At 39.9% G+C, this 27,991-nt stretch overlaps 3 protein-coding genes across 6 annotated transcripts in view; 1 reads left to right on the top strand and 2 right to left on the bottom strand.

Moving 5' to 3' along the window:
• Nucleotides 1-9,953, bottom strand: part of dennd2c (DENN/MADD domain containing 2C) — an 18,735-nt gene extending 8,782 nt beyond the window's left edge. The window contains exons 1-8 of one of the 2 annotated variants that reach the window (XM_005730802.1): nucleotides 9,545-9,953; nucleotides 5,441-6,535; nucleotides 3,458-3,570; nucleotides 2,647-2,726; nucleotides 2,320-2,472; nucleotides 1,321-1,399; nucleotides 1,044-1,091; nucleotides 304-488 (exon numbers count right to left, since the gene is read on the bottom strand). In XM_005730802.1, coding sequence (XP_005730859.1) covers nucleotides 304-488; nucleotides 1,044-1,091; nucleotides 1,321-1,399; nucleotides 2,320-2,472; nucleotides 2,647-2,726; nucleotides 3,458-3,570; nucleotides 5,441-6,330 — 1,548 coding nt within the window. In that variant the 5' untranslated portion in view covers nucleotides 6,331-6,535; nucleotides 9,545-9,953. The remainder of the gene's footprint in view (nucleotides 1-303; nucleotides 489-1,043; nucleotides 1,092-1,320; nucleotides 1,400-2,319; nucleotides 2,473-2,646; nucleotides 2,727-3,457; nucleotides 3,571-5,440; nucleotides 6,536-9,544) is intronic. The other variant, XM_005730803.1, reaches the window with a different exon arrangement.
• Nucleotides 9,954-10,881: 928 nt separating this feature from the next.
• ampd1 (adenosine monophosphate deaminase 1 (isoform M)) lies at nucleotides 10,882-20,333 on the bottom strand. Of its 3 annotated transcripts, XM_005730796.1 has the most exons (17): nucleotides 20,164-20,333; nucleotides 18,924-18,932; nucleotides 17,981-17,989; nucleotides 17,166-17,331; nucleotides 16,832-16,976; nucleotides 15,729-15,894; nucleotides 15,419-15,638; nucleotides 15,122-15,251; nucleotides 14,602-14,796; nucleotides 13,645-13,776; nucleotides 13,336-13,499; nucleotides 13,001-13,127; nucleotides 12,697-12,860; nucleotides 12,396-12,516; nucleotides 11,800-11,973; nucleotides 11,461-11,571; nucleotides 10,882-11,275 (listed from the first exon to the last, which is right to left on the bottom strand). In XM_005730796.1, exons 1-17 carry the CDS (start codon nucleotides 20,183-20,185, stop codon nucleotides 11,120-11,122), a joined length of 2,211 nt encoding a protein of 736 aa, XP_005730853.1. In that variant the 5' UTR covers nucleotides 20,186-20,333; the 3' UTR covers nucleotides 10,882-11,119. The 3 variants fall into 3 exon arrangements, with proteins under 3 accessions (XP_005730853.1, XP_005730854.1, XP_005730855.1); XM_005730797.1 differs by lacking the exon at nucleotides 18,924-18,932; XM_005730798.1 differs by lacking the exons at nucleotides 17,981-17,989; nucleotides 18,924-18,932.
• Nucleotides 20,334-23,714: 3,381 nt separating this feature from the next.
• rassf11 (Ras association domain family member 11) lies at nucleotides 23,715-27,342 on the top strand. Its single transcript, XM_005730795.1, has 3 exons — nucleotides 23,715-23,760; nucleotides 25,026-25,145; nucleotides 25,236-27,342. Exons 2-3 carry the CDS (start codon nucleotides 25,043-25,045, stop codon nucleotides 26,555-26,557), a joined length of 1,425 nt encoding a protein of 474 aa, XP_005730852.1. The 5' UTR covers nucleotides 23,715-23,760; nucleotides 25,026-25,042; the 3' UTR covers nucleotides 26,558-27,342.
• The last annotated feature ends 649 nt before the right edge of the window (nucleotides 27,343-27,991 follow it).

Raw genomic sequence — 27,991 nt, 5'->3', positions numbered from 1 at the left:
AATAAATAAATAAATAATAATAATAATAATAATAATAATAATAATAATAATAATAATAATAATAATAATTAAAAAATGCAGATATATACCCAAATCTGGAAAAACACATCAAAAGAGTCCATCTGAGAAGCCTTATATCAGCCTGGGAAATTCCCCGTATACAAATTCTCAAAAGGATTTTTTGTTATGTACAATGAGAATCCCTTAATATCACCAAACAAGATTACAATTTAGTTGTGAAATTGTCACAAATGACATCAATTCATGCAATATGAACAAAGCAGAGTTGTGCAGACTGCTAACCATTTTGGGGAACTGTTGTGTAATTTCAGGAGAGTAGGTGTTTTCTTGGGAGCTTTTTCTTAGTGACACCACCACAAAGATCTGGAAAAGCTGCTGCTGCTGCATCTGGATCAGGTCTCTCTCCAGGGTGCGGTAGCCTGGCCTTCGTTTCAATGTAGACTGGATGTAAACTGATCTCCTGGAGCCTGTTCAACACCACACAGTGACACAATACAGTCATGTTTATCCTGGGAAAAATCCCAACCAGCACAGAGAAGCAATAAAAGGTCTTCTTAATGTCTATATAATGTAAAACTGTAGCTATAACACTGACTACTTTAAGGTTGCTCAATGATGACCTATCATGCTAATTTCTAACTCTGCTTTTTATTCTTCAACTCTACTACAGCGTTGCATGATTCACACTAAATAAAGAATCCTTTTTATCTTATGCTGAGCCTTGATTCAACTTATTTCATTCACTGCCTGAAACAAGCTGTTTTAGCTCCATCTTTCTAATGAATGACTTATCCTTTAAACATTAGTTGAGCTCCTTATTAAAAACTTTGGAGATGTTTGGTGTGATCATTTAACACTAACACTATACAGTATATGATGTTTTTATCTTCTCCTTTTACCGTAGCACTGGATTTATACTTTCATTTTTAGGAACTAATAGTATTTACTCCATATAAAGTTATCTACCTGTAAACTTTACCCAGAATTAGCATAAAGTGAAAGATTCTGTGCGTTTGTTATACCTTTGGTGCCGTCCTCAGGGTCGCTCTCAGTCCCGCTGGTCTCCTCTGCTTATATAAATTGGAGGAGGAGGGATAGATTAGTGAGAAGCAGAGGAATGGGGAAAACTTGACAGGCCATAATCAGATGCAGACAGCAAGTCTTTGTTTCATAATTTCATTTCATTGCCGACTGCGACTGGCCTTATGTGTATCATCAAAAGATGGGTATTTCCACCAAGAGGCTCAACTTAATCTTGATGTGTTGATGTGGATCTGCCACTATGTGTTTGTGTCTCACCTCGCACGGTGACTCCTTGGTTCTTCACTCTCTTCCTCCCTCGCTTGTCATCAAAGATCGTCTCAATTTTGTTGACATACTATGTAGTAGAAGCACAGGTGCTTGTCAGCCCCATAATTTTAGAGCCATTGCAGAATCCTGATTACATGGAATTATGATATATAGCCACTAACAGCTACTAAATACATAATTATATTACAGATTTTCAGCATTTTTTTCTTCTTTTTTTTAAACCCCCATACCCTTGTTGTTCTTTCTAAAAGAACAGAGCGGGAAGCTTAAACTTTGTTTTTAAAAGAAGCGCTGCCAATTGAGGAAACAAACTCGTATGGCAATGACAAGTAACATGTCTAACTAACCATAACAGCACTGTTTTGAAGCAGAACAATACATAATAAATGAGTTATTGTCAAGATCTAAATGTGTATTTTTAATATATTCAAAGAGTTCCCAAAAGCGGTTTGTCTAAAATATTTAAGAATACTCAACTCACTCAATATTTCATTATTACTACAGTTTCAGATATTCATTTTACACTATTGAAAAGTTACACAATGGTCTCTTCCTAAAAACAATCAAAATCAACATGACGGGCTTTTTCAAACTAGCTCAAACTCATGGTACTTGGGTCACATTGGGTTTTTTAAGCCATAACCTCTTTTTTCTGCAAATATATTTAAAGAAACGCTTTTTTCCCTCTTTACCTTGTCAGTAAAGTCTGTCCCTGTCCAAAACCTTTCCACAGCCATGGGTTAGATGTCCGTAATACTCTTCTATCTAAATTTACACAAAGTGTTTACACATACTGCTCCAACACTATCTATTATTTTCAGCATCAGCTTTTTCCTGTTCAACAAGTAACCGCCTCCTTTTCTGTTCTACGTAAAACATGAATCATCATTCACTGCCACTCTGTCAGTCACAGGTCACATGGAAATGGGCACCAAAAATGCTGTCAGCCAGCCATAGTATCAAATTCAATTGTATGTGCAAATATACCTGGGGCATCCTGTGTATTTTCTGAGTGCTTCCACGCCGTGGTGCAGCTGGTTTGGGAGTGTCTGCAATGGTTGAAGATTTGGACACAGCTTGGAACACCTTCCTGTCCACTTTACTAGCATACCTGTATAACGTTTGGGGTTTAGAAGGCAACTGGAACAAAAGAAGTGCCAAGTTAATGCTCAGTTTCAGATAATTACTTGGTATCAAACTACAATAATTCCTTCTTCCTTTGTTTCTCAGGTTGACACATTTGTTACATTGATAACTAATAAAAAATACTCGTGTACTATTAAAGCAGGACATACATGGAATGTTATCCATTACCTTTGGGAGAGGCCTTGCAATAGGGATACACATTGGAGATAGCTTGACATCCTCATAGGGGTTATCTCTGGTCACATCACCTGAGGGTAAGGTAGAGTGATGGGAAGGATTAGACAGCATGCCTGGACGTCTTCAAGACATAGAAGCAACTGAGACAGCCTAAATTCGCTGAAACTACAACAAATTGTTTAAAATGCATGGTAGCACCTACCTGCCAAGTGCTGTGAAATACTGAATTTGTGACATTGCAATGCAAAAGCTATTATTATACACTTGTATCAAACAGCTAGGCCACATTTACAGACACTACATATTGTGAATAGGTGTTATGTCTGATCCCACTAGTCACAGCATGTTTTTCCATCGTGAACATGAGGAATAATTCTAGTAACTGTAGGAAATCTGTGGGCAATCAGGAAAAGGAAACATCATCAGTTGAGCTACTATACTTAGTACTACTAAGTAGTACTAAGTATAGTATGCTTAGTACTACTAAGTATACTATACTAAGAATAGTATACTTAGTATACTATTCTTAGTTAGCGTATTGTCTGTCTTGTTAATGTTGGTTTATAATGGAGCACTGTAACAAAAAAATTATTTCCCCCAGGGATCAATAAAGTATTCTGATTCTGATTATACAACAATAAGCCAAATCCTAACTGAGAATACTGAAATTTACATCAACCCAGTGACAGGTACCCAGGAGTCTTTATGATTTCCTGTCTTTGTCTTTTGTGCTAACAGCCAGATAAATCAGAAGCTCTGGAAGTTCATTCAAAATCAGCTCCACATTGGGAATAGGACTTACAGACGATGTCCTCGTAAATATTGTCATCAGAGTAGGCATGGTAAAGGGCATCATCTGCCCGAGGGCCTTGCTCTGCCGTCAGGCGTGATGCATCCTCATACTCAAAGGACTTCCTGAGACAGGGAGAGAAGCGATGGCAGTGAGAAAGGCTGTTGACCTAAAGATAACCATTATACTGTTCACTCTATTGTTGTATGTTTAGCCATTGCCCGACAACAAAATGCCTTGTTGATATGAAACCCAGAAAAACAAGGAGATAGCGCAGGGAGAGAGAGAATAATCATCATGGAAGGAAATGACTGAGCGCATGATAGAGAAGTTGCAATATGGTAACAGTTTTTCTGTGTCACAGACAGTACAGAAATATGGAAATGGACAGTCTGTCTGAGTGCAGAAACTGAAACTGCGATGTTACTAAAGTTCACGTGATAAAATACCTGGCCAGGTGCAGATACTTCATAATGTACAAGCTTAAATGAAAGCTTCCTCTAAAGATGGTAAACAAGAAGCCCTGTGCTACCTGTGTGCAGACATGACAGGAAGACTCCGAATCGAGCTACTGGCATAAACTAAAAAGGTTGATTACATTGCCTACAATACGTAACAACAAAAATATTGCACAATTAGTAGTTTGTGAAACTCTGTTTTACAGTTTATGAAACATCCTGTCCTGTGCTCTAACAGAGGGGAAACAGACTTTCTCTACCTACATGTGAAAAAAATAACCACTCAAACTTTTTAATCTATTGGACAAGCAAACTTTCGTCCTCTTTGAAAGGGTACCTAATGATAAAGGCACTGCAATCAATAACACCTACACCTACCTATGTTTGTATCTTTATATTTCAACAATAGAGTAGGAAATATACCCCATTATTCATTATACTGTCAAATGTATGAAATTAGAATTAATGGATCCTGATTAGAGGCCAATAATTAGAACCTTTTTAAAAAAACAACAACATATGGTCCAAGTATCAAGTTCTCTTTTACACTCAAGTATATTTTACCATTATTCACCGTCTAAAAACCTCTTTAAAGTCTTCAAAATGCCCGAGTCTATTATTAATATTTTACACTGCATGTATTATAAACATCTGCCAGTTTTCTATGACTGGCCAATCCAGGAAATTCAGCCAGTAGAGCCTTTGATGCAATAAAAGGTCATCAGAAACAAAAATTATATTACAGGATCTGCAGGGACAGCACCAGTCAAAAGTCCATCCAAAGTGCTGACTGGTATTGTAATCATTTCAAATGCTGGTGTCAAAGTGCGCGGTTCTACTGTCAGAAGGACAGCACCAGCTTCAGGTGGAATGGCCAAGTCAGATTTGAATAACACTGAAATATTGTGCACGCAGGATAACCCACACACAACTTCAGATATTTTACATGATAACAAATTGTCAGCAAGGTATATTAGTTTCTAAGGCCAAAGGGTGTACTTTCTTTATCTGCAGAGAAGTAAAATCTATCAATCATTTTTTTATATTTTGTTGAAACCATTGATCACTCCTTTTCTTTACCATTTTTTTCTCTATGTACAGTATTAAAAAGGATTTAATGTTTGCTTTTTATGTGTCAAAAGCAATGGTTTTCACAGGACTACAGATAATATAAGCATGTGACACAGTTTAGTCTTGTTTTACTCGGCCTTTAAAATAATGAAAGAGGGACTGTGTGTGTGTGTGTGCCCGATGAAGATGACCCTGGACCCATGGCTGCTCAGGAACTAGGCCATTTCTAGACAATAGACGACAATGCTGCCAGATATCATGTGACATCACACCAGGACCCCAGCCAGCAATCAGACTCTGACAGTACCCTCCCCACCCCAAAACTGCTCTACATATACTGTAACTGTTCAGTAAACCTTTCTACTACAGTTTATATCAAAGAAAGTGCTGCAACAGTTCCATTCTACTTTACTTTTAACAAGTACTCTATGATTATTTATGCTTTTCTTTTTGTGCACTTACTGACCTGTTCTTTTTATGTCTTGAAAGTCCTTCACTCTTTCCAACTGGACACGGAGGAGGTGGGAAGTTGGGTGGTTGAGCTACCCTCCTGGTTCTCGTGTTGGAGTGATTGTTATGAGAGGACCCTCTGTCCCATTGTACCATGTACCCTGTGTTGTTACTGTTCTTGGTTCCCCGATACTGGAATGTCCGCTGAGGTTTAGGAGGGGGATTAGCTTCACCTGATGATCCTCTGCCTTTCTCCCAGAGCAGTCTGTTTCCCTCAAGCTTCCGCCAGAAACCCCGGGAAGTGTAGAAGTTACCAGCAGGCATGTTGTCTTCTGGATCATCAGTTGACAGAGGTAGAGGTTTAGAAACTACTTCAGCATCCAAGATACGACCTATTTTTTGGTCACCGTTGGCAGTAATGATTCGTTTATCTGTAGCCTCCAATTTGGGAGATGCAAGTATTTGCGTTGAAAATGTTTTATTTCCTGGCGACGTGGCTAATAATTCACTGGAACCACTACGCACCGGTTCTGACTTCCTGCCACCCACACCGTGTCCAGCCTGTGCTGGGGATTCCTGAAAATCAAATTCCGAGTTATTTCTTTTTGAGACGTTGGCTTTTGCATGAAGACCGCCTCTCCAGCTCTCGTTTGGACAACCATTGCCTAGGAGATCTCCAGACAGAGTCCGAGATACAGTCAGAGGATGTACTTTCACTCCAGTATCATGGCCACTGCTCTGCTGACTGCGGCCTTCCCACTGGGAGATCTTCTCCTTGATGTTAATGACTTGCTTGTGAGAAGGTATCCTCAATGGTGGCCGTCCTTGCTTGGCTGTGGGAGCCTCATTCTGCAGCACAACCTCACCAACCCCACGTCTGACCTGCTCCGCTCTTAGAGCCAGCATATTGTGTCAGCTCATCGCGAATCCTCCATAGGTAAATGTATCAAGTATTTCCCCACAACAGACAGAATCTACTTATTGTTAATTATCCATAAACTGTAATCAAAATCAAAAGAGCCACAAAGTTTATTGTTGGTTCTGTTCTGTCTTCATGTCGTTGTGTGGTGGCAGAGGATCGTTTTCCTCTTGTCTCATTTTATAAAACAACCTAAAAAGAAGATGACAGACTAAAATTACTCATCAGTACAATTAAAACACATCCAAAGAGCACAGTGCACACTGTAGGATCAGAGAAACAAAACCCCAAGGGAAATCTTTCCCCTGAAACAGCATGCATCCAAAGGTGAAGACAAGAACATACTCATGTGAATGCTGGTTTCTGAAAATAAACCTAGTAAAAAAAGAGAAAAAAAGTAAAGACAGTGACAGTGACACATACACTACTATGTATGTGTGCAGTGACCCCCCCAAAAAAATAAAAAATTCTTCTAGGCCTAGGAGATTTCTGTGATGCCTTCATCCTAGGCCTCCTTATAGCTGGTCAAATACAAAAACACCTGTAGTACAGCAAATCAAATGCACCTCATTTGAAAGGCTGTCTTTAAATGGTATGGGGGAAGACCGTCTATGCCAGGGGTCGCCAATCCCAGTCCACGAGGGCCGGTGTCCCTGCAGGTTTTAGATGTGTCCTTGATCCATCACAGCTGATTTAAATTTAAATGGATAAATTACCTTCTAAACATGTCTTGAAGTTCTCCAGAGGTCTGGTAATGAACTAATCATGTAATTCAGGTGTGTTGACCCTACAGGGACACCGGCCCTCGTGGACTGGGATTGGGGACCCCTGGTCTATGCGATTTCATGAAGCGTTTGAGACACGGAAGAACACACGAATCTCATTTCTTGCATAAAGAGCCAACGACAATTGAAGACGGGGAGCATTTTAACCCCACCTATCCACACGTGGTCGAGCTCTAGATTAGGCGTTCCTCACGTGGTTTAACTATTTATCAGACACAAAAAATAAAAAGATATAAGACAACATATTCTAAATAACTGCGGCCTTTGCTATATGCACTTTAAACTAAAAATCACATGTTGTAAAACATGCACAGATTTGATGTCTGCGATTGTTTTGCAATGCACTCAGTCTGATTTATATATCCTTAGCCGGCATCAACATGATTGCTGAAGTCTCTTGCTCCTGCTTCGCTGGAACCAAACTATTTGGACACGTCGCACATGAGGATCAAGAAGGGGAGACATGGTAAAATTCCACAGCATAGTTCATGATGACTATGAGCTGCATTCCTGCAGATGGAGAGGAGGAGGGTCAGTAAATAGATTCAGCTACAGACAGTCGGACAGTCACTCAGTCTTGCAAATGACACCTTTGTCTGCGTTTGACCCAAATTAAACGTATGTTTGTAGTGGAATGCTGCTCCATCATAGCCAGACCATGCAATGACAATGCAGCTCCCGAACTGACCCACTTGCACTTATTCGTCTGTGTGCGGTATGTAGTACAGGAAGACATGAGTTGCGTTTCCTGAGCTGCAGGAAGAAGGATCAGCAGTGTCCATAATTATGGTGCAGAAAGATTTGCACCCAACCACTGGTTTAAGCTATGTTTAGATCATCTATATTCAAACACTGACTTGGAAATACAAGAAATCCAGAAATATATCAGCCACTGGCCACTTACAGTAACACTGTGAAACATATCAAAATGGGAGCTTCCCTCTTTTCCATGGTATTCAGTTAAAATCAAATATTAGTCCCGAAGCAGTGAACTGTACATTGTTGTGTAGAAAAGCCAGAGGGAAAGTCAAAATGAACGTTTTAATAGGGCATTCAGCTTTACAGAGTGGCATCCCAGCATTATTTTAGTGAAACTCACTGAGTCATCCATGTAGAAACTAGACAGGGGACACACAAAGCTTGGAGAACCCAGTCATCAGTTGGCAACTAAATTAAACCTAATTGCAGCTTCAAAACCGCCACAACACGCCCTGCAGAGACGTGTGGCATGACATGACATGTTGGAGGTGAGGTATTGTACAACTGTAGTTTATCACCAGCAGTGGCAGTCGGGAGTATAATAAAAGAAAAATGCAGGTTTGCTTTACACCAACATAAAAGGACAGAGCAAGATAAAGTACCTTAAAACGACTGATCCTTCAGCAGTCAGCGGGGTACAGAGGCATTCATTTCCACATCTCCAGTGAGGGAGTGACAGACAAACAGCTTTCATGAGGTGTTTTGTGTCAAGTTGTTGATGCTAGCTGTGCCAAAACAGTCCAAATCCTCTCATAAACACAGACTGAGGCAGATAAACAATCTAAACATCATTACTTCACAATACCACAGTGATAACACCTTGAGTGGCACATGAATATCGAAGAGGCTTTGTCTTGACAGTTATCAATTAACCAAGTTGATTTTCCTATATATTTGGCAAAGCAGACAAATGATTTTCATAGAGCATTTTACAGCCTTAAAGGACAGAGACCTTTGGGAGCTCTATGACCTGAATTGCCTCCATATTTTCTGTTATGAATAGTTACTATGTCCAGATAAACGGAGATAAACTGGAGATTAGCAGGAATGCATGCGGACTGAGTGAAAGGAAACTAGGCTCATGTTTTAAAAAAACAACAACAACTGTAAAAATAAATAAATAAATAAATAATAAAAAAATGTCACCCCGCCCTTGCAAAGAACTGAAACTTGGAAACTTAACGGACTCGTTATGGTGAAACCTGTTAAACCGCCGGCTGGAACAGCAATACAGGAATAACGTTTTAGTCACCAGTGAAATCGTACAGTGTAATAAACGAAAAGAAGAAAAATAATAAAAATAATTTATTGGATGCATGCCGAGTTGAAGAAAGGGACTTACTGAACCAGAAAAAGTATTGATACTTACATTAAAACGTGATAATAGCTATACATAATACCGTCAGATTAAACTTGCCATAGTTTCAGTGGCGTTTGGTGTTGACTTGTCACCATATGAAGAAAGCACAAGGATTGGAGAAGTGTGGGAGAGCTATAAATTTTACGGCCAGCTATTAGCTAACGATATCACTGAATGCAGAAACAGAGCTCCTTGAACATTTTAACTAGGGTTTTTTACGAGAAAGTGATATATAAGCTGTGAAGTAAGTGTAAAGATAGAAAGATGGGTAGATGTGATGGAATCCATACTACTTACCAAAGTATAAGCAGGACTCATGTTCTTTCCTCGTTTTCCCGGCGATAAAATAAAAACCGCAAATAAAATCCGACTGCGCTCGGTCTCATCGTTCAATCTGGAAAGGTCTCAATAACGTTAAAAAAAATGCTACCGTTGTTCAAAAAAAGCAGCCTACAGACTGGTAAACTTAACTTATGAGCAAGAAAACTTTATGAGGTATAAAAACGTACCGCTTATACTAATATCTAAACACAGCATGAACAACAACCACAAAGAAAGTGGCCACAGAGGAGAGAAAAGCTGCTAAAGCAGAACACTCCTCGCCCTCCGTCTTTGGACAATTAGCGTCAAGTCAGCCTGAAAATGCGATTTCCGGTTGTAACTTTCAAAATATAAGAGATAACAATTCACCGAGTGTCGTTTCCCCCAATTTATAAGGTGTTCATTGAACTTTCTGGGTGAAAATTGTTGTTTTTTTTTGTTATGTTCAGTTTTTTATGTTGTCCGTTTTTTATTTTTAATGTGTCCTTTATAAAACGTAAATATTGTAAAAGTAAATGTATTTTAGTCCACTGCAATTGTACGTTTGCTGGCGTCATTTATTCCGGTGTCCAACAAGACCACCGGGATATCGACATCATAACACATGCCACTGAGTTTTGGGAGCAACAAAAGTATCTGAAATGATTTCAAATAATAAAGGAACAAGCAACATTTACATGCATTATCCACCACACCATTATTTATGACAGCACTGCTGGAAGTGGTTAACAAATAACTGTGTTAGGGGGTTGTAATGCAACATTTCTGTCTTGTTTACAAAATAGTTTACCGTGCTTTTATTTGACTTCCAGCTTCCCTCATACTGTTTCTGTCGAGCTTGACGCGCTGACTGTGAGAAAGTTTTCCTGAAGCCTCCAAGTGAGACGACGTCATCACCTCAACTCCTGCAGCTGTCAACACTGAACAAATACTGCTGTCTTTGAGTGTCCTGGGAAATCTAGACACTAGGTTAGGAGCTCCATCTTTGCGATCGCACAACTTAATAAACATAACTAGGTGTTTAATTTATGACGTTTGTGATGCAGAGCTTTAGCCTCTCTAACGTAATTGTGAACTTTAGACTTTATACCTTGTCTCAAACTTGATCTTGGCAACATGATTAAATGTGAACTCGGTTCATTTAGGTTAGAACAAATGCTGACTTTCATATCGTGTTTTGACTTATAGCCTAAGGTAATTTTGCTGCTAAACGTTAAATAAATAAGGTAAACAGCTTTCAAGAAATGTCTTAAGGCAACACAGTAGGACAAGATCTTCCTGTCGGGTAAACAATTTGGCAACGACCACAGAAATGCAATTGCACCGTTTATTTCCTTCCATTCTTATACACGTTTCTCCAACTGAAAAAAACATACTGTAATGTGCAAGTCACAGATGTGCAGATTATAAAAGCATTTCTTCCTTTAATAGAGAGAACATCTGTATTTTAAATGGTCAGTTTCTTTGAGATTCCACTGCGATAAACAGACGTAGAAACTTTTCCATATCACAAAAGAGAGTAGTGTCTAAGTAAGGGTGGGTCCGGTCGGTTTACTCAGACTTCAAGCCCTCCTTGATGAGGTTGAGCTCGTAGCACAAGGTCTCATAGCGGTACGCCATACGGATCTGAGGCACGTTGGTTTTGCGGATGTCGTTGCCCTCTGGACCCTCTTTGAGGTAATCCTTACCCAGGAAGTGGCGCTTCTCCTGCAGCGCAAAAAGAACCCCACAAAGAAATGTTTTAACTGGCAATTACAGTCAAAGTTCTTCAAACCACCTTTGGTAGTTCTCACTATAGTGTCACTAAGAATATATGTATTTTGTAATGTTCTCTTGGCTCTTGTTATTCTCTTTGACTCAAGTACAGACTCGTAGGTGTGTGTCTGTTTTACCTCATCGGAGAGGGCGCTCTGAAGCACGCTGTTCCTGGCAATCTCACACATGTCACAGGTGCTGAGCTTGAACACCTGAGCTGCAATGGCATATTCTTCCATTAGAGGTTCCTGTGGACATAAAAAAAACCAAGACTGATATTACTGAATACTCCTGCTTCAACTTGAGATCATATGAAATGGATTGCATTAAAAAAAAATTGCACACAACACCAATTTATCTGATTTACAGAATGTGTTTATCATCAATGCTGACCATCTCTGTCCATCTACATATTAAACAATAAACAGCACAACAGGCTGCGTGTATTTGTCTATGTTGTCACCAAAGGCTCAGACCTTGGTGTAGTGGAACTGCATGGGATCATCGGTGGACAGAGACACCACCAAGCCTTTCTTGTGGAACTCAAGCAGCGGGTTCTTGGCATACTCAAGGAACAAGCTATTGTTGCTCAGTGGGGACATGGCGATCGGGATCTGGGTCAAGACATACAGGTACTGCAGCACGGGGCTCTGTTTGTGAAGGGTTGAGGGGAAAACAGTGACTTTACAAGCTTCATATTTTTAACAAATATAACAACACAAAATATAAATAGGCAATAATCAATGTTTTAACTTGCTCACAAGAATCATGCCAAATCTGAAATTGAACTTTACACTTCAATACTAGAATTACATGTCAGTTGTATCATTGGCCACATTCAACTAAAGAGTTAGGCTGACTTAATCTATCACTGTTAACTTGTCAGACAGATATTATATAAAATGTGGTGTATAGGCAAACACATAAAAAAAAAAACATTTTCTACTTTGATTCGACTTATATTGTGTTTTAAGACTATTGTTATGTTTGCTTGGTCTGGCAATTGCCTGATCATGCATATGAATTGAAGTGCATTTTAAGGCAAATGAAATGCTGCATTCAGAGGACTGACCTTCTTGAGGTTAAGGCCATGAGAGATATTGTCAGCAGTCATGAATGCAGCCAGCAAGTGGGTTATGGCACCAGCCTCACCGCAGTGAGGCCTGAACATGAATGTGTTCATGCCCCTCTGTCTGGAGAGCAGAAGAATAGGAATGATACAACAGAAAGTAGCAGACATACTCAGACAAGAGTTAAATATATACTCACTGTAAATGTTTAGAGAAAATAATGATCTCTGACAAAGAAATCCGAGTGCTTCAATCCAATAGGATGAAAAAAGAAAAAGCATGTATGGAAATAGCATTACTCACTTGCGCAGCTGGTTGAGGGCAGCGATATTGGCATACATGTAGTAGATGTAGTAGGTGTAGGAGGGGTTTTTGTCGATGTCCCACTCCTCTGGTTTGGGGCTTTTAGTGGAGAACATGTGACCACTGTGTTTGGACTCATCATCCACACTGTCAAAGCCTGTCACCTACACATTGAGTAGAAAACAATGGATTATCCCGGATTATACCGTAGTATTCAGATTGAATCTTTTCTACAGCTATATCTTTATGTGTGGATTGGAAATCAAGGTTCAGCATATATTTTTGTGTCTGAACAGTGACTCACATGCTTGAGGAAGATGCTTAGCTCAGGACTGGACTGTGGATCAATGGTGGCCTTGAACACAGGCAGGAAAATGTTCTCCAACATTTTGCCAAAGTGTGGCACAAAGTTTCTGCCTCTGAAGATGTCGCTGAGATAGAACATGGACAAATGGCATTATTTAAATGAAAATTTCATCCATTCTTGGTAGCAGTAGAGGTAGCTTTAGTATTTGAATGCATATTCTTTAATGCAGGCAAACAAAAAGAAAAAGCATGAAATGTATAAATGTAAGAGTTTTCCATCTCTCTGACAGTTTGGTGTGTTTATACAGAACAAAGAGAAGACTGAAAACTTACTAGATCCTAGGTATTTGAATCATCCATTTGAGGTTTGGGGAGTAAACCCTGTGCCTGACGAACCAGTTCGAGAGCTTGTTCCACTCGTTGGCGTTGCAGCCATAAATGGACAGACGGGGCTCAGCATACTGGTACTTGGCTTCCTCGAGATCACTGGCTACTTCCTGGTTTTCCCAAAGATCAAATCAAGCTCAAATCACCAGTTCAGTGTATAAAACTGAATGTTAATAAAGTAGTTATAACAACCTTGATCTTCAGCTGCCACAGTGACAGTTATACAGTTTTACAGAGAAGTCGTTTGAAACTAACCTTGATGATAGTGGCAAAGTACTCTCCATTGATGTGATTCTCTGTCTTCAGGTACAGGTCACGCAGCTCACTGGCTCCTACTGGGTTGTACTTGGCGTTGAACTTATCGAAACGCTGGAAGGTTTGTCTACCCTTCAGAGAAAGATACAAGATGATAATTTAGACCAAAGAAGTTATAAAACTGAACAGGCAACACGACACATTTGGTTTTAATAAAAGTGTTTGCTTTTATAGAATACAAACTTTTTGATATTTAAACATTTCCTCAAGAATTAGAAAAGAAGTTTATCCTATAGCTGAAACACTTGATGAATCCAAGGTCCACTACTGACGATGTGCCCCAAATGTTAATATGATCACTTAGATCAGATCTCTAATCCCTAAACCTAACCAAGGAAAAATGGCAGATTAGCTTGGGTAAAAGAACGAAGGTTGAGGTACACAACGATGTGTGCCGCTGGTAACTTTTCTGGGCTGCTTTTCCTCATAACAGCCATCCTCCAAGACTTTCTGCATTTAAACCAATGCATTGTAAGGGATTGTAACATCTAATCCTTTTACTGAATCTGATCCAGTTTTCAGGTTTTAGCAATGTGTGGCCTACAGAGGTGAGGCCACACGTTGCTCACCCAGCAGCAGTTTTTCCTGCGCATTGGTCATCATGGTACAAGTCCTGGTAAATGGTAAATTTGGCAGCATTATAATCTTTATGTTCTATGTGTACAATCCTTTAAAGATAATATAAAACTGATGGTTTATCTTTCAATTATAATGTTTGGGGGGTTTTTTTTGTTATTATTTGACTATTACATATTTTTATTCTTATCTTGAACACTTAATGGCTTTCATGGAAATGTATCCTGTCAGTATGTGAGCCTTGTTACTTTACTATAATAAAAGTCTGTTATTAGTTGTTAGATTACTAAAAAAAAGAAGAAAAAAAAAAGAAAAACCCACAGCGTGCACATCCAGTGAGTCCACAGTGAGGTCGTATGGATGCAGGTTAAGGGACTGAAAGAGCTCCTTCATGGTGACCTCCTTCCCTTTGAGGTTGTGCACTACACGTTCAGCATCCACACGGTAAGACTTTTTGATAAAGCGCAGCAGGTGCTTCTGGTTCATGCAGGCAGCAGCATGGATGTGAGTGTCCACCTGGAAAGGAATAGAGATGGCAGGGTGATCAGTGAGGTTTTTGTTTGTGCAATGTAATACATGTGATCGGTCACAAGAGGGAGCTAAAGACACCACGAGCTGCACTGCAGCTGGAAGTAAGGAAGATGATAGAAAATGTGTGAAATGATCATGCACAACAAATAAATAGGACATTACTTAAACTCTACTACACATTCCAGTTAAAATCAGCACAAAGCTGTTGATAGTCACAGATTTCTGAAAAATCCTGCAACTGTGCTAATCACACTGGTATTTTATTTTATGTCACTTCACATTAAATTGACAGAAGGTTTAAAGCAACTACCTTTCTGCAATTGTAGAAGTCCCTGTGAGGGTTCTTCTTCACCTCTTTCATCTCCTCCATCTCATTCAGCATCTCATGCACATTAAACTTGGACATGAGAAACTTAAGACGGCGGTGAGTGTAAGTCTTTCTGCAAAATAAAGTGGAAATAATTGTGCTTTGATAGCACTTTCACCTAGGAAGAATTACAGCTAAATTACAAAAATGAGGAGAAATTGTGTTGGCACTTTTTGAAATCAGATGAATTTCAGTTCTAAAATCTAAAAACAGAGTAATGAGCACTTTTAAAGGACTCACGTTGGGCCCTGTGCAATAAGAGCGATGAGGAAGTTCATGTCATCGATAAAGGTATTGAGGTCTGGGTAGGGCATGTCCTTTGGCTGATGTTTGTCAGCAGCTGCAGCGTCATTGTACACATAAATCACACCATCCTTCATACGAGCAACATAGCCCAGATTCTTTGGCAGGTTCTTGACATCAAAGGGGTCTTCCCCTTCCTTTGGAGGACTTGTGAAGACTGAGGATAGATGCGACATATAATTAAGTACACATCTTCTACATAAGATCATTTCAAATCATGCTAACCCTGATCTCCTTTTATTGTCACCTGGCTCCAATTGTTCTTCCGGTCTGAAAGATTCTCCTTCAGTCTGACACAGGTACTGGGAGGCTGTTCTTGGGAAGCGCTGGAAGGCCAGTCGCATGTACTTCTCCCTGATGGTTAAAGCACGGTACAGACCCCTGCATGCCAGCTCAAAGTCATCCATGGTCACCTGAATAGCACATACGAGAGATAACAGTTAACTGTTAAACAATGTGGAATTGATGAAACACATTAGTCCTGTGTCAGACTGGCTTCCTGTCCAGGTTGGCCTATAACAGCTGGGATGAGCTCCAGCACCCCCGCGACCCTAAACTGGATAAACTGAATGGATGGATGAAGCAGATGGAGACTATACTATTAAAACAAATTTAAGTACTAGAACTTTTTATTTGCTCCAATCTCATCTCAATGGCAATTTTTTTTAAAAAAAGAGTATATATTACACAATCAGTCATTTGCTCTGTGTAATGTCAACACAACATGTTACATATGCAGTGAACAAACCTTTATCTTAACAAATGTGAGGCCCAAAGTTAAAGCAAAGTCACTTCCTCCAAAGTTTTCTCTCGCTCTACTGTAAATGTCAAACCAACGGTGGTGAAACCTGAAACTTTAGCATACTCTCACATGAGCTCCACTCATGGCCTTTTATAGTGGGAGGTAGCCTGTGAGGACACTCACGCACTAACAAAATATAGTCAGTGAAATTTATACTCACCACTTGTCACATTCATGTCTGCTTGACCCAGTTTGAATGTGCTACAGGTAGTTTCAATTTTAAAGCTATCAATACCAATTCAAACCCAATTCAGGAGTCGCTGCAATTGAAAAGCCAGTCTGATTGAAATGCATGTCAGTCTTACCAAGCATTTGTGACATAGTGCTTAGTAAACTACTTTCTTTTAAAATTCAGTTCATGCTATAACTTTTATAAGCTTTAAAGACTTTTTTACTTTGTCGCACCCAGAACCACCCCTCCGAGTGACATCACAACGTGCTAATACACTGTGAAGTTACACCACTGGACGAAGGTGTTATTTATGGTTGACCTCAAAGTGTAACATAAGAAGTTTAATGTTTTTTAATTATGCGAAAATAAACAGTACCCCAGCAGCATAGTCTCCAATGACGGCCACTCTCTGGAAGTCAGGCACTTCCAGATAGGTGGGCGTGTCCACTTCCACTGACACTACAGTAGCAGCTGCCTGGGAAGCACCCGTGGGCACGGCCATGGTACGGGAGCGCTTCTTGCTGTGGAAGATGAGATAGTGAAGTCTGACTTAATTTTTCTGTCAAAATTGATCAAATATTTGTTGTTACTACCAAGCAAATTTCCCCCATTAAATAAAAAAGGTAAGTAATGATTTTTTTGTCGTTGTGGTTCTTTCAGGAAGCAAATCATGATTTTGTAGCATCACTATTCAAAATCTTCCATCTCACCGTTTCTGCTCATCATCATCAGTGTGCAGATGGTGGGCCATCTCATCATGGATGATGGGACAGTCCTCAGCCACATCAAACATGGAGATTTCATCGCGGATCGTTTCGTCTTTGGTCTCAGAAGCAAAGACCTGCTCTGCGAAGGCCCTCATCTTGTCATCGGTCTCTGTGATGCGCACAGAAAGTTCAAGTAACAGAAATGCATTCCGTTCATATAACACCATGCAACATCGAACTAAACTAGGCGGGCCACATTCAGGATTGCCTGCTATGATCTACATTACAAAATGAAAAAATTTTGAGGAAAATCTTGGACATGATGTACTGCATTGCATTCACAGCATATTCCTCAATGATGTGTACAGGCTCCAGCACAAGCATACATGGCAACAGACTGACTCAGTCACTACAACTAAGAAACTCTGACCTCCAGTATAGCCTGCAACAATCATGCATATTGAGGGACTACACTGATGAAGCACTCCAGGTCCACTTCTCTTTATAATTGCGTAATTGCACCTAATCCGCCACAGTGTAAGTGGCTTTTTATTCTTGTTTTTGATGAAAATATGCTAAAAAATATATACGCACACGCAAAGACTAATGCAAACACACACAAAAATGAGACAGTGACAATGCAAAGCCTTTGTAGCTCTATTTAACAACCCACTGTGTACAAAAATACTCTCTAGACCAACTCTACTTTTTTACATGCACTTGCAAGAGCCAACACATTCTCCTGTAAGGTGACATCTCTAGCATAGAGTTTGATACTGAAGTGACTTTGGCTTCCATTCGCCATTCTCCATACTTACTCTGTTGACCTGATATACCCAGCAAGAGAGAGAGATGCATCATGGGGAATAAAACCCAGAAAAGAAAGTGTTAGGAAAAGCATTGGTTAGATAATATTATGCAGAAGGTTATACATGAATAAACCCCAAACACTTTATCGTTATCCACAGTACGTTGATATCAAGTTGTGTAATATAAAAGCCTATATATATATATATATATTTATATAAATAAAACAACATAGATTAGAAAATGCATGCAGTAGCAAACCTTGCACACATGAATAATGAAATTAAATGTTGGACTACTTGTGATAAATGGGTAAGTGACATTAATGTAAGGCACAGTGTGAGGATGTGTATGGATTGGACACATGGCTGTTAAAATTGATTAAGTGTTGCAACTGAATGAAATGCAGGAGCTGGACAAAAAACTGCTGACCACATCTTCAAAATACACGCAGAGATTGTTTCATTGTGTCTCTGCTCCCAGTGGAGCAACATGTTTCAACTAAAATGTGCAGTATGGTCATGCATATAAGGATGCACTAACTGTGTGGCCCTGGGATATGCTGTCTGTGCCAAATGGTTTGATTGTCACCTAAAGTTCTTGATATGTGCATCGCTGTATGTTAAGCTTTCCGTGGTGGCAAAAAGTCATTTATTAATGCAGATGTTCACGTTCAGTTGAGTCCTCATGGATCAAGCTGTTTGTGGAGAACTGATATTGAATGTGAACAGTTTATTAATAAATGCTGTCAATTTGCACTTTATCCCATCATTTCCTTTTTTGTGTTCATTCGCAAAAAAAAAAAAAAAAAACCATCAGAAAAGGTTGCTTTCAAATAAAAAAATGCAGGTTTGGTGATGTGACTGCCTCACAACTAGGCAGTAAACCATGCATTTTGAAATACTTGAATCTGTATTTCAAATTCCCTAATTCATTTCCCATCTAGATACTTACTTCCTCCCTCTGGTGAAAAAGCAAAAAAATCCCAGTCGGGGTGGGACAGTCCAGGTTAAAGGGGAAACAAAACATGCCTGGTTATATCTCAGAACAACAATAACAATGAAATAAGTGTGTTAAACAATTGATGAAAAAAAATCATCCATAGTGGCTCGTGGAGCAGGTGAGGTCTCCTGGAAAACTGCATAATACTCCTATCGCCATAGCTAAATATCACTTTTAGTAAACTGAATTATTGGTTCAATCATTTCTCACTCAACTTTGTCTGTGGCTGATCAATAGGTCTTAAAATCAGTCATATTTTACCGCATTAATTGTTGCAAAATAATTTGCAACAAGTATTTTTCATTGAAAAGTTGTACTAATGAATACAACTTAATTCTATTAGCTGTGAAGTCAAACCTGTCTGCAGGTGGTCAGGCTTCAGCACTTCATCTTTTCACCTTTTGAAAGACTCTTGCATTATGTAACTGGCCGGTTGCCCTGTGCCTGGTGAAGGCAGGCCTAAAATTAGCAACTATTACTGCAGCATTCAAAATAGTATTAATGACAGAGATTTTCTGTGGTGGGCATGTACTACAAGAAGGATCACAATGAAAGTACAAACCTAGAAAAATTATCTGGATGGCAAACACAATCTCTGTGAACATGATGACAAATAGCATTCATATTTCCTTTCCTGCTATTTTCACTGTTGATAGTAAACCACAGGTGCATTACCAAAAGCTGATACACACCCCTGTAGTACAATACCAACGACTATATACCGCATGCTTAAAATAGATCTTATAGATATAGAATTGTATTAAATGAATTGTGCATATTAACACTAGTTAGCTAGTGTTATGCAGACACAGATCACTATCTCACGCTGGACGTATGTGCATTTTTAACCCCAGTGAAGCTGCCATTAAAGCTGTCACTGCCACCCATAAGGAAGATACCCCTGGAATGGCACTGCTAAACAAATGTGGATTTATTGCCTAAACAGTTGTTTATACTACATGCTGCACAGAAAAGTGTGACCAGTGTAATACAAAATCAGCACATCAATTCATCTCAGTCGGGCAGTAGGGGGACATCTTTGTCACCCTTCTGTCTTCTACTGGTTAAGAAATTCCATGAAATGATAGCACCACTGGTGAAGACTTTGTTCATTTCTTTAAAAAAATCTCCAAACCTCCCCTCTGTTAGTGTAGTATATATGAAGTCCCTGTTTCATTTTGCCCAAACTGACCTGGAACCAAAACTTTTGGCATGGTGATGGTCTTCAGTTAAACTATCCTGAGGACTGGTAGCGGGTGGTCAGGCACTGGACCACTGTAGGTGGGAAGTGTGGAGCCCCGTGCTTGCTCTGGGCAATATTAAGCACCCTCTGCTCAACTGTAACCAGAACCCGCTGTGGCCACATGAAACATGCCTTGATGTAATGTGGAACTCATATGTGTCTAGATCTATTTTAAGTCATCTGTGTGCATACAGGACCCCCCCGGCTGGCATAGTGTTTTGACAAACTGACAGGTATTTGCATACATGGGGACTCATCTTATGAAACACCATGATAGCTGCATGAGTTGCTGTGAACATGGTAGGTGGTACATGAGATGGGCTGACTTATAAACCACTTCTTGGCATAAATTATAATTAGCGAGGAAGTAGAAGAAGGAAATTAGAAGGAAGCTCACACCCACATTGCCCTGTCTGCACTGTTAGTGTTCCATCATTAGGTGGTAGAGACAATAACATTCAACTTCACAACAAGGTGCTTCCTAGCACAACATCATGGCTGTGCAGATGACAGTCAGCTCTTGTCTCTGGATTTTACATCTCTATCCTGTTGCTGAAGGATCCCATGCATTTGTCAGATTCTGTGTGGACTTCTGTAATAGCGTCTTATTGAAATAATAAGCCACAAGTAAAGTCAAGGACAGGCTGTGAAGTGCTCAAAACTCACTACATCCAGGCAAGAGATCACTCCTACTCTCGGCTCTCTACATAGCTGCCAAAGTCCTGCCTTAAATTCAGTCATTCTTCTCACTTACAAGTCCCTTCACACTCCTGCCCCTCAGTACTTCTCTGATTTCCATCACTTCTAAATCCCTTCCCATAATCTTCGATCCCCAGTCACTGCTGGGCAGGTGTTCATTCTGCTCACCAGTTGGCAGACTCTGAGGGACATAGCTATCTGAAGTCTCCCCCTCCATTCAGAGATGCTGAAACCCTAATACAACCTAGCATTTGGTCTTACCCACAAATTCTTCCTCATTTGATTTCAAAAGTACTTTACACAAGCAACATTTTAAAGCTTTTAAAGCTATAAGGGCTGGACCAGTATTACTGAAATGCTTTTTAAATGAGAAAATGTGACATTGCTTAAAGAAACACAACACTTCACATCCAATTCAACTATTCAAATATTTCTCAGCAAAATCACCTTAGAGTCACGTGAAAAAGAACAAGCTAACCTCACTGAATGATTACCACCTTTAGCAGCAATAACGTGAGGTAACGCATCGCTATCTTAAGGTCCTGCCCCAGCATTTTGATCAGATTGAAGCCTGTACTTGGACAGAGTATTGCATGGTATCACCTTTTAGGCATACCTTACGGGTGTACTTATTTTTCACAGGACTGCATATACATGTTTTAACCTGTGCACAATAATATGCGTTTAAGTAATCATATACAACCAAGCCTATTTTCTGAGCTAAAACTCATACAGATTTGGGTGTGCAGCTTCCAGTTGCTTTTGGCTTTCAAAAGAACATGCTTTGAGCAGGAAACACATGAAAAACAGGCACAGCAGGTAACGGTTAAGATTTGCTAGGAGGCACTGGGTTTATGCAGCTTACTGTGGATTAAAAAAGTCAAAATAAAATAACAAAAAAAAGTTTAACTGGGAGAAAAGCCTGGGGTCTCATTGTAATTCATGAAATGAAAATATTCCAGTGCTTCCTTGGGATAAATTCTTTCAGTTGTCATTGCTGTTGAAGTTTTCTAATGTAGTTTTACTGCTTTATCAAAAATTAAATTCCATTTAACTCTAAAGCTTTTGACAGAATACTGAATAGGCTAAATACTGCAGAATAGGAGGATATATTATGAAAATATATGAAGTTGATTTGTGTTGCACACGCTCCCATTTCCCGATGTCTGTGCAGCTGGAAGACACAAACCAACAAGCCATCTATTTTTAGGGAATGTGATTCTAAATGTCAAGGTTCCTCTTACTAGTTAAAGAGATCAAGTTAGACGTGGGCAGTCAGTCAGTTCAGACTTTGGGAATTAAAATGCCAGAATGGGAATGTTTAAATTATTAAAGGTGAATTAAGGATTTTTAAAATCATTTAAAATAGGGCATAAATTTCACAAAAATACCTTTCAAGTATTTAAACTTCACAATCTTGTTTTACATTTCCTTGTAATTGTAACGACAGGTTTCTTCTACTATTAACTTAAACAGAAGAGATCTGTTTAATCCTCTCAAACTTTAGCTGGTGTGCCCAATTTGCACAAAAATGCTAACTAAAGTGTTACAGCTACATGCCTCAGTAGGAAAAATCAGTGCTTCCTGCTCAAATGCCACAAGGAACAGAGTGTATCGATCTGCCACGTGAGAGTGAACTTCAAGGATAAACAGCTAAAATGACTGATTCAAGAATTTCTTCTTTCCAGAGAGATCTACACTCTTCAATATGAACCTGAGAGGTTATTGGCAGCTGTAGCCTAAATGTGATTTAGACAGGCAGGAGGGAGCAGAGTGTCCAAGTTTGCCCATCTCATATTACTCCTGTCATCATCATCCAAACTGCCAGACACTACCAAATAACAACAGGTGTCACAGTGTCCGGCTCCCGCTCTACAGGCGTTCTTTGGATCTGGCCATGCAGCAGTTTCCTGTGATTTCCACATTTCCCCTTAGTTTTGGGGATATATTGTAGGAGATTTTAAGAAACACCAAAGCACGAGTGTAAACTGTAAATGTAGCACACAAACAACCGAGTGATTCCTATGGATAAATAGTCCAAATTGGTGTTACATGATGTTTGGGATTGAACATTCCTGTGCAATGTTAACACAGTTCTACCTATAGTTCCTCTAAATGAATAAAGTCTTCCCAGCCTCTACAGGATGTTCATCTGCTCCTCTGAAAGCTGCAGGGAGACTTCTGCATAAATAAAGGCCACTGAGTCTAAATGTACCAAGAACAAGATTAAACTTGTTCTTCTATAAAAAAAAAAGTTCTGGTGCACAAGAAAGAGTCTGCTCTTTGCTCACATGTGCTGGTGGAGGGCTGCAGTATGTTGTGTTTGGATTGTAATCACACTTCCTGCTTGAAAGATAAAGAGGAACACCCAGAGCTAACATCTACCGCTGGTGAAAACACACATCTGGATTCATGTTTGGATTTGTCCTAAAACATGGTGGGACTTTCATCTAGTCTGTAATTACGAATACACAAGATCAATTTTAAATAATAAATAATAAAAGCAAATGCCAATACTGAGTGCATGCACAATACAACACAGCATATAGTCGAGACGCGAAGTCTAGAAATATGTGTTTCATTTCATTTTAATGTTACTACGAGCATGTTGCCCGGGCAACGTGTCAAGGTTTATATCGCTAAACATTTAGTAATATAGATCTGGTTTTTTTGTGTTTTCCTTTTTTAGTGGAAAGATGCAAGAAGGGTGGGATCAGAAAGTTTCCCCCAGTGATGTGTTCAGGAATTTTAATTGGTCTTAATTGCTGTACTATTCCTCCCCACCAGAACATTCACTTCCCCAGAACAAACGTGTGCGAGCATCTGTGCTGCAGACAGGACAAAGAGGTAAGTCTCTACAAGATTTTGCCATGGATTTTCTGTAGCAAGTGCCCCTTTTCTGTTATTATTTATTTATTTAATTACCAGAATATTCCAGTTATGCAGACGATCTTAGTTAGAAAGGGTCTCGAAAGACTTTCTTAGGTGGATCAGTTGCTTGTTTTGACACCACATTTAGTCTATATAATAATAATTCTTATCATTTTTAAGATGTTTCCTATTACATGACCTCCTAAGCGCTCCTAATCCTAGCAAGACTTTATAAAGTCCATGTCAGCTGACTCTACTAAACTGACTTCTACCCCATGACCTTCTACTACCAATAAATGAATCACTTAAGCTGAAACTTTAGTAGCCCACCCCTGTGCACTGGGTTTATTCTTAATCAGCGTAACTCACTGCATGCAGCCTACTTCAAAATGTTATAGACTCTAACATACATGCAATAAGAGACACGTTTTGCTACTACCCCGAATTAACTTTCTGGGACTCATATTCCCAAGGCAGTTTTTGATATAATACAGATTTGAGCCACACCATCTCTCCATAGAGACATCTGTGACTGACCAGAGCCTGACATACCAGTGTAAATGCCTTCAACTCCTTAACTGCACGCAGAAGCCTTTTCCTGTAATGAGAATCCTCTTCCTGGATATCTGAAGTCCTTTTTTTTTTAAAGATAGAAAGGAAAAGAAAAATCAGAACTATCTTTGATGGATTCCATCCTTAGTAGCAAATGTTGATCAGCTATTTCTGAATGACCGCCAGCGAGTAGACCATGACAGTAGAGATTGAGTTGTTTGGGCCACTGTGCTTTTCTGCCTGATCATCAGCCAGATAAGTGTGCATAGATACAGGTGTAACGTACATGTTTTGGGGTTTGTGGCCCTGTGTTATGGTTTGGGATTCTAAATAGCACTGAAACAACTGACATTGTGGGAATGTGCTAATACTAATCCATGTGCTACTCCGCACCCCTCGCCCCCATCATCTTTCTTATTTTGCTCTTTCTGCTATCCTGTAAGAAAAGGCATGAAAGAAAGGTATCTACACTGTTTGCCATTTTATTCACCATGGTGCGTAACTCTGCTATTTTGTCACGCTCTCCAAAGCCCTGAGGCTTGACTTACACATGATGGGCAGACAGATTACAGTGAATGTTAATGAGGGTTATTTAGCTGTCTCCACCACTTCCCCTAACACAGACAACAGGATACTCTGGTCAGTGTGCCACACGCTTTTAATCTCTTCTCTTTTTTTTGGGTGGGCAGATCCAAGACTGGACAGAATGGAAGTGAAGGTTTTTGTGGATGGTATCCCACGGGTGGTATGTGGAGTAACAAGGGAAACGACATGCCAAGAAGTGGTCCTAGTGCTGGCTCAAGCATTGGGTGCGTGCACAGCATGCTGGACATTTTCTACTTGGTGATAAAGGTTATTTTGATATGCTGACGAATCCTCATTCTTTGCTTGTTCTTTAGGTCAACCTGGACGTTACACGTTACGGGAGAAATTTAAAGACTTTGAGCGGTGCATGACACCCGAGGAACGTCTTCTGGAGACCCTGGAGAGGTACGGTGAGCAGTCCAAGGAGGTCCAGCTCAGTCTATTCCGCAGAGGAGCATCTGTTTTGGATGAAATGGGCAAAGCAAAAGTAGGACGATATCAACCCTGTCCGCCATTAAGGAAGAAAGATGTAGGTTCCAGAATGAGGAGGAGTAGTGGCTCCCTGAGCCTGCATCGCCAAAGCTTGCCAATGTTATCCTGCTTAAGGGAAGAAGGTGAGAAGAAGCAAGAAGACCTGAAAAGGCCAAAAAGAAAGTCTCTGACACTCATGGAGGAGGCCTGGGACTGGCTGGAAAGTCTGGGGAAAGGAAAGGTCTATAGCACTGCCCATGATAAGGAAAGCAGTAAGTCGGATAAAAGGAACCGCATCTCTTTGGATTTCTCACTCACTGTGGAAAAAGATAACTCTGGTAGCATTAGCAGAGGCAAAGGGAAAGGTCAAAAAGCTTTGAAGTCAGAACTGGACCATCAAACCTCCTGCTGCATAGGAAATCAGACAAGGGGTAAAGAAAGCAAACACTCTAAAAAAACAAATGAGGCTAAATCCAACCTGTGTGGTTCAACTGCTGCCAGGACCGTGGAGGAGAAAAATACTCTCAGAGAAACCATAATATGTCAGCTCAAGTCCTTGCAGGACCTACAGGCCCAGATAACACGTATAGACAGGCAGATTTTTGACCTTGAGGAACATCAAAGGGCCAGAATTGCTGAACAGGAAGCACAAGAGATGATAGTGGAAGAAGAGATGGAGCAGATCAGGTTTTGGGAAAACGAGTTACAATCAGAGGAAGGTTACGAGAAGGATTTGCAGTATCAGTTCCTCGAGATGAGAGCGAAGGCCGTGGAGTGCAAGACTAAACTGGAGGAGTACAAGTGCAAAATGCAGCGGCTTGATTTTTTCAGAGGTGTCGCTCAAGAAGATTCTGAGACTGCTTCAAAACTCAACTCAAATTGTGCCAGTGAAATTCACGCCGTCTCGGCCCAGGATGACAATCTGGAGCAATCCAGTGCAGATGGGAGTGTAAATGTCAACAGGAAGTTCTTGCCCAGAGAAGACACCAGCCATCCTCGCGCTCTAGTTCATCCAAACCAAATAAAGGAGCGACGGCCCACTGGACCCACTGAGCTAAGGGAGTGGTGGACACGCTGGTCAGAAGCCCATAGATCTCAATCGCAGACTCAGAAGGTGATTCACCGTTCTGAGCTCACTATATATTTGAGCAGCACCAAGGTTTAGAATCAATGTCCTGGCGTTAAAAGACAATGATCCTTCACACTTTCCGTTCCAAATGTATTACCAGTGCTTACTGCATGTTCTGGGCTGGGATAAAGCCCTTCAGCAAGTATTGAACTTTAATTGTTCCTCAGCTTATTTACCTTCAGTGGAAGAGACCAGTTTAGTTTTATTTCACATTTGACTTCCTCTGTATTTTAGCACATCTGAAGTGTTTTTCATACTTAAACCTGCTCTGGTGCACCAATGAATAATTATACTGACTTCATAATATTCAAGCAAGCCAAACTGAAGACTGATTTGACGTGTAGGACTAGACTGAAAGCTTTCTCTATGAATTTATCCTCACCATCAGCTGTCAGTGTACCCACACTGATTGACAATGCTGCTTTTGTTGCAACGGCTGTTTAACACCAGAATGCTTCTTGCCCTCAAGACAGTCATAATATTGTAGTTGGACTGTCCTACCAGCATCTTAAAATCTATACAGACACAACATTTACAGATTTAAATTTAGTGAAAAAAAACAGGGCTTTGTGGATCTTTGGTCATTCTTACTGGCAGATATGGAAAATTGCAGTGATCAATTTATTTTCCACTCGCTACAGGGAACGTAGCACCACAAATACATCGATGTCTTATTTCTCTCTCATTTGTAGCTGTGTTGGTGTGACATCTTGACCATTTTTTCCCCTCACATTTAAACCTGACTTCCCTCTTCATCAAATGCAACCATTCTGAGATTTAACAGACATCACCAGGCTACAACAGCTGATAGTGGAATCAAAGACAACACTGAATATAAAACATGTTTTATCAAATGTAGTTTTATTAACTGATTACTTATGCATGTCTTTCTCACAACTAGCCAATGTCAGACAAACTGCTCTATATAATAAAATGAACTTCACAAGCATTTATTTTGGTTTCAAGTTGTTTTATTCAGTCTCAAAGAACACCTACAGGCTTCCTCTGAAAAGAAAACAGAACAGCTCGTGAATTTCATAAAATTTTAATTCAATTGTCTCATTCAAGAACATTAACAAAAGTACATGAGAACCTCTGTACGCGGTTCAACTGAAACCCGGTGATATCCAGAAAAATTAATTTTGACTGTAACTTAACGTGCAGAGGCACAACAGCTCATCTCCAGAGTGCACAAGCTGATCTCCTGATTTCTAATGTAGTTTTTCTTAAAAACTGAATTTCTAATACTTCACCCCTTTTCCTTTAAGTTACATTGGTTGTGTTATATTTGAAGTTTCCAAATTCCACTTAAAAAAAAAAAAAAAAAAAGCAGCACACATCACGTATAGTATACGTCAACCCACAGGTTTGGGATGCATATCAGTATTTTTCCTACTTTAAGAGAAAGCCACCCTAAGATTGTTCTGAATATTTTGGCGGTTGGCTGGGATCAGAGGACACATCTAAATT

The sequence above is a fragment of the Pundamilia nyererei genome, unplaced genomic scaffold, assembly GCF_000239375.1.
Source record: "Pundamilia nyererei isolate P.nyererei 1_Seehausen unplaced genomic scaffold, PunNye1.0 scaffold00039, whole genome shotgun sequence".
In the NCBI taxonomy this organism is placed as follows: domain Eukaryota; kingdom Metazoa; phylum Chordata; class Actinopteri; order Cichliformes; family Cichlidae; genus Pundamilia; species Pundamilia nyererei.
Note: the sequence above shows the minus strand (reverse complement) of the source record. Positions and strands in the feature narration are given on the sequence as shown.